General features: G+C 35.5%; 1 protein-coding gene across 1 annotated transcript in view; it reads left to right on the forward strand.

Annotated features, from left to right (window-relative positions):
* The first annotated feature begins 149 nt into the window (after positions 1–149).
* The window catches only part of aPKC (protein kinase C iota type), a 76,058-nt gene continuing 61,522 nt past the window's right edge, over positions 150–14,685 (forward strand). The window contains exons 1-3 of the mRNA XM_071594417.1: positions 150–374; positions 610–768; positions 1,227–1,348. Of these exons, the coding sequence (XP_071450518.1) occupies positions 704–768; positions 1,227–1,348 (187 nt within the window). The 5' untranslated portion in view covers positions 150–374; positions 610–703. The remainder of the gene's footprint in view (positions 375–609; positions 769–1,226; positions 1,349–14,685) is intronic.

Below are 14,685 nucleotides of genomic sequence, written 5' to 3' on the forward strand. Positions count from 1 at the left end.
GCGTTAAAATGAGTGACATAGCAACAATTATTTTAAATAAATTAAAATAAAATTATTTTTACACGTAAAATATCATCATGTAATTATTTTCTTAAACTTTATGATTAATGTCAAAAAAAAACTTGTCCATAATTCCATAAATTATGAAGCATTATAAATGGTCAACGGTAGTTGACGTATTTCTTGAAGCTCTTCACCTCTGAAGTTGAACTTTGTTTCATTTCATATAGGCGCAGGAATTTGTTAGATTATTTACAGTTAAATCCTTAACCCCTTGCGACCTCGTAAAGGTATCTCGCTCATGAGTAGGCGCTGTTCGTCAGAGATGCATTGGGATTAGGCGGGGTTGTAGTCATCGAATTAATTAGTCAATAGTAAGTCACTATTTATGTTTGTTTTAAATAGCTATTAGAGCTGAAATGAACTTTGGGTAGTTTATAATGAATGGTTCTTTTTGAAGCAAGTATTTTGAACTTTTAAATTTGAGCTAAATAAATTGGTAATCTAGTTCTTAACCAAATTAAAAAAATATATATTTAAATTACCCGTGCAATGAAAACTTCTTTTTATGAAATAGATATGCTTAAATGTATCTATTCCTTCTTATAGAAGCGGAAACCAGTCACCTTCTTGAATGAATTTTACGTAAATCTCGTCGGGTGTCAGTGCAGAATACACATTAAGTTAAAACGTTAATGCCAAGATGCCGACTCAAATGGCTGTTGAAACAGATGTGACAGAAATTCGGGTGAAGACAGCATACAATGGGTTAGTGATTTTTAGAATATTCTACGTAAATAATATCTGTGACTGTTCATCTTAGTCCTGTCATTATTTATGATTTAACAAGTTGCACATCACAGCGGCTGTTATAGCTTAAATAGTTTCCCGTCTGTTCTTAAAATAAATCAATAATTATCTCGATGTGTTTATTCACGGCGTCAATATTTTCGTATGTTGATGGTGTGGCAACTGCCCAGTAACTTGGTTGATGTTAAGATGATAAAGGGCTCACATTTTCCTTAGCTTTTAATAAAATTTTAAGCATTGTCAGTGATACCTGTAACATTAGTGTAAACAGCAGGTGTCACATTAAATGAGTTGCATCAAAGGGAGTAACATATAATATTGTCAATGAAGTAAAGGGGCCTTGGGGCTGTCCTATTTTGCTAGTAGGTATTTTGATTGTATATTGCAAACTCAAACCTTGTTTTTTTTCACATCAGGGAGGTAATGATTACATACATTGATCCTCGCATCTCTGTGGATCAACTCCGTAAGGAAATGCGAGATATTTGCCGTTTCAGCCCAGATCAGCCGTTTACCATGAAGTGGGTCGACGAAGAGGGTGAGTAGAGCATTTCCTTATCATTTGCTTCGGAATATGGGTGTAGTTGATTAGATTTGTCACTTCAACTAATTAATGTTGAAACCATTGTGTGTGAACAAAATTGACCTTTGCTCCATGGTCAAATATTAATATTTTTGTAGAATTAGCTGCTTAAGAGGTAATGTGGTGTGCTATTAAATTTTATATTTATTTAGTAACTTAAAAAAAACATCCACCCATGAGGGGAGTTGAAATGGTGTTGACCATATGCTCCATCTATAATAGGATAAACTTTCGGTATTTTCCTCATGTCAGTATATATTTAAATCCAACATTTGCGGCTACATAACTTCCATTTTTTAAAAGTAAAACCTCTTTTAAAAAGGAAGTTTTGTTGCCGCTCTTTATATTTCTGATGTCAGAGCTCTCTTCAGGAATGAGGTATGCCAGAGTTATACCTCACCCCTCAAGAGATCTCCAACATTGGAATGTAAGTATTGGATTTTGATGGAGATTGACATGGAAAAATTCCAAAAGTTATTTTATTGCTAATCATTGTCTCAGATTATCAATCCAAGGATTGGTTTGTAGCAGGTCTTTCCAGATTCACCTTTTCCCTGCTTATCTATCCATTCCCTAATATGTCATTGCACAGACATATTCCATTACCTGCTTCTCATAGTTCATCGTGGTAATCCTTTATAATTCTTCCCCTCCATATTTCTTTCAGCTACAGACTTCAGTAATCCATCTACCAAGTCTCTCTTGCATAGATAATAAGACTGCATAAATAACTCGGAATGAATTGATTCTTTATGTTGCTTGTTTACTATTTGTTGTTTCTTCTGTTAGAAAGCCTTCCTTGCAATTCTCACTCTGCTTGGTCTTTCCCTATTACTTCTTCCACCTGAGAATTTTTTCCCTAACTCCATTGCTGATCATGACCTTAGTTTTTATCTTGTGGTTTTATTTTTCATCCTGTCATTCATATTGGCTGGTATCCTTGTGAAGACCTCTTTTTTCTATGTCAGTATAGCTATACCATATGCAAATTTCAGCATACCTAATCAACCTTTTTTCCTTAAATCCGTACACCTCCTCTATCTTTTTCTTGATATCATTAATTGCCCCATCAATATGCACTTAGAAAGTAAATGGAAATAATGGGCAGACATTTCTTACACCTTTCACTAGCTTTCCTAGCTTCTAATCCCTGGTGACTGCTCTCTGCGTAGAGCATGCGCCATTCTCCTGTCCTTGTAGTTCATTCCAAATTCCTTCTGGGTACATATCATTGTATACCATTGTCTATGTTGTCAAAGGCTGCCTCCTGATCAAGGAATGCGACTTGGTTGATATTTCACTGCTCTTGTCTCTGCATTGATTCTGAGGAGCATAGCTTCTCTCCTGCCTCTAGCTTCTTCCAAATCCAAATTGACCATCATTTAAATGCTCATCCACGTTGCTCTTCTTTCTTAGGTAAATTATTCTTGCCATAATCTTCGATGTATGGATCATCGGACTGATTTGCTCAAACTGTTCTGCTCTCTTGATTTTTGGTGTGGAGACATTTACATTCTTCTTAAAGTCCATTGGTATTTTTCCTTTTATATGCAGATCACCTATAAGGTTTTATATCTCTGTCAGAAACTTATCTACTATTATCTAATTAGTTCCCTGGTTCATTATTTGCCCCAAGTCCTTCACTGCAGTGTCAACTTCAGACTTCCATTTAACTTGAATTATGTCTTAACCATTTATTATTACTTATTCTTACAAGTAAAGGAGACATTTTGCATTTATTTTCCTGAGGGCACTCCTGAGTGGTGGCATAAAAGGTCCGTACGAAAAGATGAGACTGGTCTTTCTACGTGCGAACTGTTGGAAGGATCACAATCAGTGAGGTGTCGCCTTCTAGTGGTGGTTGTGGGAAGTAAAACACTGCCTTGCTCGTGGTCCATTCTTGACGTGAACTGAAACTAATGCAATGAATAAAGAGCCATTCGGCAATGAATCTATGAGTTGGGCTCAGTGTTTTTGTTGTTATAACCACTTTCAATCTTGCCAAACCTCAACTGATGAAGAGCTGAGAAGTGGACCACCACCGATGGCAACAAGCGATGATCATATCAACAGTATGAATGACCTAGTGCATGCAAACTGTCGGGAAGTTTGACAATGAAGTTGATATTAGTGTTGGATTGTGTTTCACCATTTTGACATAAATTTTGGGCATGCAGTGCATCGTGTCCAAAATTGTGTCGTGGGTCTTAATGGATAAACAGAGGCAAAAATATCTTGACATCAGCCAGGAGCTGCTCTCTCCTACAAACTATGACCAAATCTTCTTAAAAACAGTCGTTTCAGGTGGTGAAACCTGGTTATATTGTAATGATATAGAAACCAAAGCCCAGTCTTGTGGATGGGGCCATCTTCCCTGTGAACCAAAAAAGCTCGAAGGTTGCGATCGATTGTGGTGTTGATTGTTTTCTTCGATTGGGAAGGGATTATTCATTATGAATATGCCCCCAAAGGTCAAACAGTGAATGGGCAGCCCTAGAGGAGTTAGTGGTAGTAGTTTTTAGGGGAGGTATCTCAAAGCTGAGGTCATTTATGCTATTAGGCATAGACAGGAAAGGAGGAAGGGTGGAGATAAACCCAGCTTCAGCATTAGCCTACTCTCATTGAATGGCCTCAAAGGGTCCATAGTTTAACATCCCATCTGACAGACCGCATACTCACTCAAAGGGCTCTCCTCAAAGCACCTCAATTAGGGATTGGGATACCACTGAAAAATATCAGCCAAATGTGGGATTTGAACCTGGACCCTCTGGGTAGGAAGCAAGTACGTTGGCCACCACACCATCCCAATCCCCCACATAGAGGTTATGAGAATGTTAAGTCATGCCATGTTGCAGAAGAGACCACAAATGTGGAAGAACAAGTCTCAGTGCTTTCATTATAAAAATGCAACAGCGTGCACATAATTAATTGTTACAGAGTTTTCAACCAAAAACAGCACACTGATGGTAATCCAGCCACCCTACTCTCTAGATCATGCTCCAGTGGTTGTTTTCTTATTTCCTAAGTTGAAATCCAACTTGAAAGGATGCTTATTTAAAACTATTGAAGACTTCCAACAGTATTGTACCACAGACTTAAATGATATCCCGAAAGAAGTATTTCAGGTGGAATTCAAAATCTGGAAAAAATGCTAGGAATTTTGTATTGGTAGTGAAGGGCTGTATCTTGAAGATGATAAGCGTGATTAAAGGGTAACTAATAAATTAAATATTTATTCAAACTTTGTCATCTGTTTTTGAAAAGCCCTTTTATTAGGTTTCTAATTTGATGAAATCATATTTGGAGGTAGTGAAATAGAGTTGGCTGTTAGATTCAAAGTAATTTGTGCAAAAATATGAGGATAAAGTGGGAGTTCTTATAGATAGAGCACAAAATTATCAATCTACATTGGTAGCATTGCCTTAGATGATGGGAAATTCCAGTTTTGTTATTCAATGAAAAAGTATTTGAAATTTAGCCAGTATCTTTGTTGTCAGTTCCCTATGTTTTATGAGTGATAAACAATGGTAATGACTTATATGCATTGATGAGTGCAATGGATCATTGACTGCATACTAAAAGCACTTTTCTAGAGGTAAATTATTGTGTTGTTAAGTTTCAGATTGAATTGTGGGAAATGAAGTGTGCCAATGCAAAAATCGTACAAAGTATTTTTATAGGTTATTACTGAGCAATCGAAAGGAAAAATCTAATGTGCATTACACTTAAGTATGGTATAATGTTTACAGTATTTAATATCATGAATGTTAGTAGAATATCATCCAGGACAGATTACTTTTCAGCAGGAAGATTGATATGAATCTGGTCCAAGCAGCTCACTAATACCGTCTGTCATGATTGTTCCGTTAAGTGTAATATTGTGTGTTAAACGTAGCATGTTTTTCAGTGTGTTGAAGTACTCTCACCCCTCTGAAACATATTAGTCCTTCTTTGCTGCAGTTAAAATTATGTTAAGATGATAGGGTTGGTAGTGGCCCTAGGAAAGATTGGCGCTAAAAAAATAAATTATTATCTTGAGACTATTCGTTAAGTTCTTATTCCATTGTTAGCAGTTTTCCATCAGTGTAGGTTAAGTTTTCGAAGGATGCAGACATTTCACAGTGCCGTTCTGTGCTCCTATGCCCTGAGTTTCATGAAAAAAATAACCTTCAAAACCTCATGGTTCATGTGGCAAACACTTGTTCTTTAACTCTGTGTAATTTCTACCTCCCTTAATTCCATTCAAAATGCCCATTCTCTTATCCTCCCTCTGCCTTGCTTGCTTTCTCAGCATTCTCTCCTCTGCATCCCATTGCTTCTCCTGCTTACAGTTGTCCTGCCTTCTTTCAATTTCTCCCAGAAACCTTCTCTTTCGTGTACGATGCCCAAAACTTCCTTATTTGTTTTCCTTTCTGTCCATTACATTTTCACCATGCTTCTTTCTCCACACCCAAATGTCCTATAGGTCCAAAATCATGCGTATACATCCTTTTACCTCAAAGGCCAATTTTCAAGCCATACAATATTTGCTCTGTATTCAATTTTCACTAGTCTGCCCTTCAGGACTTTATCTAAAGTGATTATTCTCAACTCCAGCTTGTTTTAATAAGCTTCTTTCCCAAAATAATTTTTCTTTTAATGTCCCTTGATTAGCTTTTGTGAGTCTTTTAGGAGAAGCCTATCTTCTCTGAAAAGACTTAAATGGGTTACCTTTTCTACCTGTTCTAGTTTATGTCTCCTAACTTAAAAGGTTATGGTACCCTTCCTATTTCTCGAGATTAACGTTGATCATCATTTACTTATGAAAAGTTTTCATCCCAAATCCATGGCTCTTATTCTACAGTTCATTTAGTAACATTGGCAACCCTTTGGCTGATAAGCTAAGAAATGTGTGATCATTTGCTTATCTAACTGATAGCCTATCTAGCCTGCAGCCCATTCCATGCATTCCTTATCATTTCCTCAGCATACTCATTGAAAAGAGCAATTGATAAAATGCAGCCCTTTCTTACTTCTCATGCTGGCTCTTATTTTGCTATTAGAAATCTTGTAGTGTAAGATTTGCAGATTCCAGGTAGTCAATGATCCTCCCTCCAGTCAACTCCTTTCTTCTAAATGTGCACTTATCGACTCCAGTTTATTCTGTCAAACACAATATAAAAATACCTGAAGCAAACAAATGCATCCTGGATCATTCTGATGTTTCATGGATAACTCTCCCTGAAATTTATGTGCCTATATGTAATCATTTGCTCTTTTCTACATCCTTTTGAAACCAATGTGAATGAAACTTTTTCCTGGATGATCTGAAAACTTTCCACCCTCAACATGAAGATGGTGACGCTCTTCAACAAAGTTAGGGAATGTGTTTGCGCATGTGTTGGAAGGTACTCGTCAAAGTCCATTATAGTTACTCAGTTGTTGTTTGACAAACATTAGAGTGAGTAATTGTGAGAGTTTTTGTGAAAATGAAAAAATGAGTATCGAGCTGTCATCAAATATTTGTTGTCGAAAGGCAAATGCATATGCAAATCAAAGACAAGCTGGATGCTGTGCACGGAGACTCTGCAGCATCATTTATGACCATGAAATTTTCAGGTTAAAAAGGGTTAAGAATGTTGGTGTTTAGCTTGAAAAAGTTTACAGACTTAAGAGAAGATAATTTTGAAAAATAAATTAAAAGAAAAAATGTCTTGTTTATTTGTTAGGTTGGAAACTTATTAGACTACCCACATAGCCTAGTTTTCCCTTGTTAATGGGTGTCAATATGAATCTAAAAGTCTTCAAGCTAAATTCTTCCCTCTTGCTGTGAAAGAGCCCATTAAAACTGTGCCTATCCCATTACCTTAAAGTTTTGAGTAGTTCTGCAAGGATGTTGGCTGTCCTCACAGCCTTCTTCATTGAAGTATCCTCTTATGCCCCTTCTATATATATATATATATATATATATATATATATATATATATATATATATATAATTATCTATATTCACTTTTAACTCCCCAACTCAAGAGTTAAAAGTTACATAATAATCCTCCATAAGCATCATTAGTGAATATCATATAAAATAAGCAGAATTCATACTCTTCTTTAACAGCACTTCTCATTTAGAACTGGTTTAGAAAGCCTATTATGAACATTTATTGTACCATGCCAAAATGTTGTATCAATTATTTCACAAGTTTAATGATTGATTTTGGGTTCAATGTCGTCCCTGAATGTGTTCAGCATATTGTGAGCTGGTAAAATGTCAGAATCAACTAAAATTTGGCTCCAAAATCAATCAGATTTCTAAAGGAGTGGAAATTCATATTTTTACTGTACTTCATTACCCTAATCATTTTTTTAGTTAATTGATTTTAAGAGTCAATGATTATTACCTCAAGTGATGCATGGTTGAGGAAATATTTTTGAGTTCATGGAGTATGCCCTAACATTAGGAGTAAATTTAAAAGGTGAAAATTATACATATCACATTCATATCAAGGTTCACAATAGATTATGAACAGGGATTTTGAACTTCCATAAGTGATGGAGCGAATAATTAAGTAATAACGTAGAATATACAAAGAATTAAATGCACAATGAACATCTTAGTTGCTCCAGGAATCACAAACTGAAAAGGAATGATAAATAAGGAAAATTGAAAACGCTCTGAATAAGTAATCCTGGAAAAAACAAAAATGCCAAAAGATTTATCAATACATGCAGGTATTTATTTTGAGCATCTAATTATGGTATAGGCAGTTCATTAAGTATTGAAATTCATGGCTAAGTCAGTACAAGTAAGAGAGATGAAAATATTTTTTGGAAATGAATACCTGTACATTTTCAAGTGTCATTTCATCATAGCTTTCTTTTTTTTGCGTCTCTTATGCCTGTATCTAGGCAATGACTGACTTGCTAAAGGCAGTTGTGCACATCCTGTCACAAGACATCCTCAGTTGAGAACTTTTACCAAGTTGACTGAAAGCCATACCTTTAAATGAAGGCAAAATGTGTAAAGATAATATAAAGACCATTAGTGTATAGATTATTTTTAATTTGCTTGCTTTGGAAGGAAGTATGTTGAGTTGAAAGGGGCTTATTGCAGTGTTGGATGTCAGATTATGTTTTTTTAAGAGAGACAAGGGAATTATTGCTGTGCCGTTTGGCAGCATGTGTCCAATCAAAATGTACCTCAACTGGTAAATTACCAATAATAATTTAGGAATATCTGGTAAGCCAGGGTTTTTCATTGTACTTTGGATTAAATGAAAATATTATCTCCCATTGAGTCAAACATGGCAGGTGTTCCCATTACTTGTAAATGAAATGAAGAAGAAAAGTTCTCCATTAAATTTGGCTGAAGGAGACATCTATTGTTTGGGGATAAAACATGTTAAGAGTGCATTTACTTAGCTGCAGAGCCCTCCCTCCTTCCCTTAGCCTTTCTCTCACCTTTCTCTATCTAATAATGTCCACCTTTTTGAACAGAATCGCAATATTGTATAGTTTTATTTGAAATTGAGTCTAGTGTTTACAATTCAAATTATCTTTTGATAACCACATTTCCTGGCCCCTAAGACCCACATTTTTTACTAAAAATGTGCCTTAAAATCAGCCTGCATCTCATGGGAAGGGTGTATATGGGTATAACCTCAATCCCATAGTCACAAGTCTATTCGCCAGAAAAATACTTACTGTTAAGTATTTTTTCCTGCATCATGCGTAGAAAATGGGTGCCGTGATTACAAATTTCAATAATATCACAGTTTTAAGTCGGTACTACGCAATAGAGGTTTAATATTTCATTGAAAGTACATCCTCTAAATATTCCCAAATTATGCATAAAATATATATATATATATATATATATATATATATATATATATATATATATATATATATATATATATATATATATATATATATATATATATATATATATATATATATATATATTCTATAATATAAATATAAATATTCCCATTTATGTACCATTTAGTTTCATCTAAAGTGAGGTGCAGAGTCTACATGCATTCAACCTTGAGTAGTATTAGAGTGTCGTAAAGACATAGAAAATGGTTGCCCTTAATACAAATTTCAATAATATCAAAATAATAACAGAAACTAAGCATCACATAAAAAGTTAAAATAATAACCTCTCATGGGATCTTTAAAGAAAAGATTGTCTTACAATATTGCATATAAACTTAACTTTGTGACTTGCAATGCAACAATTTCAGAGTGTAAAAATCATTCGCCTTGACTGGGATTCGAACCCTGATCCCTCAATATCCGGTCGAGTGCTTTAGCCACTTAAGCTACCGAGGCGTCCTCTTAAACTCTGAAATTTTGGGGCTTTTAAAGGAACTAGATGAGAGTTTCTTTGGAATTTGTCAAGGTATAAACACCATAAGTGTTTAAAAGTTGGCTTTAACCTCGTGGACAGTGGTGCGTCGCGCAAGAATATGAATGCCTTTGACATTGTATGTACGGCATTTCGTCACAACATCTAGTTCCTTTAAAAGCCCCAAAATTTCAGAGTTTAAGAGGACGCCTTGGTAGCTTTAGTAGCTAAAGCACTCGACCGGATATTGAGGGATCTGGGTTCGAATCCCAGTCAAGGCGAATGATTTTTACACTCTGAAATTGTTGCATTGAAATACACATTAGCGGATGACTCCGTTAAAAGTTACTGTTGCGGCATCTCCCACAGTTTCTTTGGAATTTGTTTGTGACTTGCGCTTGAAAACATGGAAACAAGGCAACTGAGAGGCGTCTTGGGCCAGTGATGATGAATTTCTGGGATTCTACAATGAATAAACGTTGATATACTCATGGATGCTAATTTTTTAATGTAATAATTCAATTTTCTTCATTTTAAGTGTTAACGTCATAGTACTTTGATATTTTATGTCTTATTTATAATTCATAAATTTTAAATGAAAAAAATTACAGTGCATCTGATGAGCTGGGAAACAGTACTATTTTTTATTTAAGTTGCATCCTAACAGGTTAGGCATTTGGGCATGCATGGTTTTAGGTGGGTGCCTAAATGTAAGTATGGCACCTAATGAAAAGGCAGCTTAAGTTTGGACACCCTTCACAGTAATACTGCCATCTATGTAGCCAAGAATACAGAATTTACTGTTTATGTTCCAATGTAAATATTTTGACTATCGAGATAGCTTGTGCAAGCATTGTGTGTAGTTGCTAAAATCACGTTATGGTTTTTGTGTGCTGCTGAGTTCACTTTATAATTCATTCTATAGTTTTTTATTAAAATTTTCTGTTTCTTTCTTTTAATTTAGTAGCTTGGGCAATTTTTGGGACTAGTTTCGTGTTTTTCTTTTCTCTTATTGGACTATATTTACTCGATAGGTTTTCCGGCTTTGTTAGAGTTGGCTCTAATTTATTAGGTCATTGAGTATTTCATATAAATAATTTTAGGCTTCATACTGTATTATTAGTATTTTAATCCAGGATAGTTATCTGGTCATTAATCCTTGTCGGTAATTGTTTTAAGGTATGCTTTTTGTTGGAAGTATTTCATTTATATTTAGGCATATTTTTATAGTTAAAGGTTTCATATTTTTAAATTTAGCTTAGTATCAATTGACTTTTAATCATACAATTAGTTTTTGTCGGCACCTTTTTAATTTTTGTTGGTTGTATTACTTTTCAGGCTTTTTCTAAGTGGTGAAATGGTGACTCCCTTTGAAAGCCCAGTTGCATGAATGTAGACAACTCAGTTTTAATTAAGGGCATTTTTACGCTCTTCAAAACACAACATTTAGCTTGTAGGTTATTTTCTGCAATGTGTATATACTAAAATAATATTTTTTAAATGAGGATATTTGAAAAAAACACAAACTAGGCATGATACAATCACTGTGGTATCCTGGGAAAACAGATGGTACGGGCAAATAAGAGTAAACAGAACAACTTAGAAACACAATGTTCTTAGTCATGACATGGAGCACCAAACAAGAAAAATGTTCTCACCTCGACATTTCAAATATTTGTATTCTATAACCAGATAAAATAAAGTTATTACTGGAATTAAACTACATTCATTCAGAATATGTCAAATTTCTCTTGCCTTGGATAAGCTTTCCCTTTTCCCACATGACGTTAATAAAGCCCTTCGTTTTTTCAGCGCTTCCTGAGTCATGATAAGTGTACTCTCTCAAAGAAAAAACCAGTGTTATTGTGACCTACATGTATAATACAATCCCACCATGGTGATTATTCTTCTGCTGGTTGCCATGCTTCTAGCCATTGTAATTATGGGGTCGCAAGATGGTGTATTTAGAATACACTTCTTGTATCCTAAATCTGGGGCCAAGATAGGTGCCCTCTTGCTGCCTAACAAGTTGGAACACCTTTCAAGATGACGTCATCTCTAAATTTAAGCAGATTAGGTACCTAACTGATAAGTTTTGATGGAGCTTTACTACTTTTATTTGTCTACCAGGCATGAAATTGACATTATTCTCTTAGCTCTATAGCTCCACTCAGATCTTCTAAGTCCATTTCTTCTGCATGTGATAATTAATATTTCTGAAAATGGGTTGTGTGTACATATTTTTTGATATTCATGGCCATTTAAGACTCAAAAATATTAAAGAAGTGGGCACCAATGATTCGCCTTTTTGGTGAATCAATATTGAAGTTAAAAATGGACCAGAGCACACATTTGTTGTGGGTGGAGGTGGCAATATCATGTGGCCTCTTTGTGCACTCGGTCCATTCTAGTGCTCCAATCTCTCTCTCTCTTTTATTTGTTTGCATTCCTCCATCAATACTGTTCCCAGATACAAGTGTCTTTGGTTTTGCTCCAGCTGCTCTTCTTCCACATTGATATTCAACTGCTTTTCCTTTCCAATCTTTACTAATTTTCACTTCTGCTTGTTTATTTTGTGTCCTTATTCCTGTTCTGTTTTCCTCAGGTGCTCTAATATCACATTTGGGTCCTCTTCACCCTGATCTCACTTAAAAAATCATGTTGTCTTCAAATCATTAATTAGTTTTGTTTTTCTTCCCCCTATGCTCACTCTGGGCATATTCACCTGTATGACAAATTACACTCTTCATATTCCATTAACTTTTATCACCATTACACAAATATTATTTTGCTTGTAAAAGTCTTTCCTCATCATATTTGCAATGAGCTTAATTTTTCTTCTACTTCTTAAGCTATCAGTGAAATAAAATGTATTTTCCTTGAGTATATCTTCAACACGCCTTTCTCATAGCACTTCACCTTTCATTCCAATTTAGTCCTCTTGTTTTCGTTCATTCCTCCTCTGTTCCTTCCAACTTTTCCTTCCAAATGCTCCTTACATTCCTTGTCCTTGTTGTAAGTGCTCTATTGTCCCTTTTCCTTCCTCCTCCTCACACTTCTTACCTGAGTGCATTTTTTTCTCTCCCGCAGATAAACCTTGTTTCGGGTGCCATTTTAATAGCCTTGGTGGAAAAATGATCAGAAAAACCCCTTGTTCAGATTCTCAATTGTATTCAATTGAGTTGTTGTCCACATCAAAGGAGCATTATATTGGAGTAGCAGAATGTGTTGCTTAAAGTAAATTGTTCTTTCGATGCAAATAATAATGAGAAAGAATGCTTCCATAACAAGAAACATAAGTGTTTACTCTAAAGTGAATTTAAAAAGGTCATTCTCCTCATGAGCTTATGGCAGCCATGTTGATGTCTGGTTGGTAATTCTGTGAGTTGGATCTCCTATTCACATCCCCTTATGATTAGCCGCAAACCCGCATGCTCTTACAAGAAAATACCTTGCAATATCATCATACCATGGTCATAGGGTCTTAATTTAAGCTAGAGAATAACTAGTTAAGTAGTTTAAGCACCCAAACTTATTCTCTTCTGCTAAGTGATTTGCTCATGAGTGTCTTTAGTTTTTGTTGTTTAAGGAACCTCGGGCAATCTTTTGCATCAGTTATGGTGAAGGGTGTTTTAAAAGAAAGATTCGTGTGATGAAAGTACCGAAACCATCTTCAAGCTGAAATTTATGTCTTTGTGTGCTCTGTACTGTATTTAATGTAAAACAGACATGGACTGTATATTTGAGTGAACTGCAAATCTTTTTCACCATCACATGAGATGGTGTCTGCATTTGAATAAAATGAGATGACAGCCTAACAGACCCATGTGTGGTGAAGAAAGATTGGCAGATCTACACTTAGAGCCAAAAGTTAACCTTTGGGCTTGCTGGTGTACTTTATCAGCCATATTGTCTGCTTCAAAATTTGATAACCTATGGGATAGGAATTCTGTGGCTGATAATTGTTAATTCATAGATAATAAGTTTAATCGTACATCAATTGTCACCTAAGTGAAATTTTTTATTATTAACTTCTACCCTTGTGCCTAGAATGGGATCAGGTTGTAAAAATCATTAGCTAGGTTGAGAGAATTAATGTAATACTAATTCTTGTCTAGGAAAACAAAAATAACTAAGTAAATAATTATGGTGAGCACAGGGGTGAATTGGGCAGGTTTTCACAGTTAAGGTCAATACAAAAGGTAAGTGGCCTCAAATGCCTTCCTGCTAGGGACACAGGTATATTTTCGCAAAGCCCTTTTGGGAGGAGTGACCACCACTGCGCAAGTTCATGGCAACATATACGTTTATGATGATAATCGCTTCAGATGTTTATTCTGTCTCTGTGAAAGAGCGATGTAAATTGTGATTTTATCTGTGAAAGAGCGATGTAAATTGTGATTTTTATCTGTGAAAGAGTGATGTAAATTGTGATTTTATTTACTTAGGGTTACAATGGAGACAAAAGTAGAACTTAAACTTTAGAGTAGACGAGTAGGAATAAAGGGAAAAATGGAACAAGCACATGTGTTGCATTTAAAATTAGAGGTCTTACACAAATAGTGTTAGGCAGTGCATTCATAATCTTTCATTTATGCATAGCTTGGGTGCATTTAGCCAGAGTTAGGATATCCAATGAGGTCACCACCAGCTCATGCCGTGCTTCCATTCCATTGGAGGGCATGCTATTATTTCACATGAATGCCACCTGTAAATGCCCGTTAATGTCTTCTTCCCTGTACAAATTGAGAAAAGGATTTTTATTTTCTTGTTCTTTGAATGGGGGTCATGGTAATCGAGAGTTGGTAAAGGGCTCCAGTTAGGTTCTGGGTGATGCATCTGCTCCCCCCTCCCAAGCTTCAGCCAGGTTGTGTGGTTATTTAGGTAAGAGATCATCCTGAGCAACCACCTCTGGTGAGGAAGGAACTGTCCCCACTAATTACCCTGCTAATGTGTGAAT

The sequence above is a fragment of the Hetaerina americana genome, unplaced genomic scaffold (genome assembly GCF_022747635.1).
Source record: "Hetaerina americana unplaced genomic scaffold, ioHetAmer1.1.p SCAF_60, whole genome shotgun sequence".
Taxonomy (NCBI): domain Eukaryota; kingdom Metazoa; phylum Arthropoda; class Insecta; order Odonata; family Calopterygidae; genus Hetaerina; species Hetaerina americana.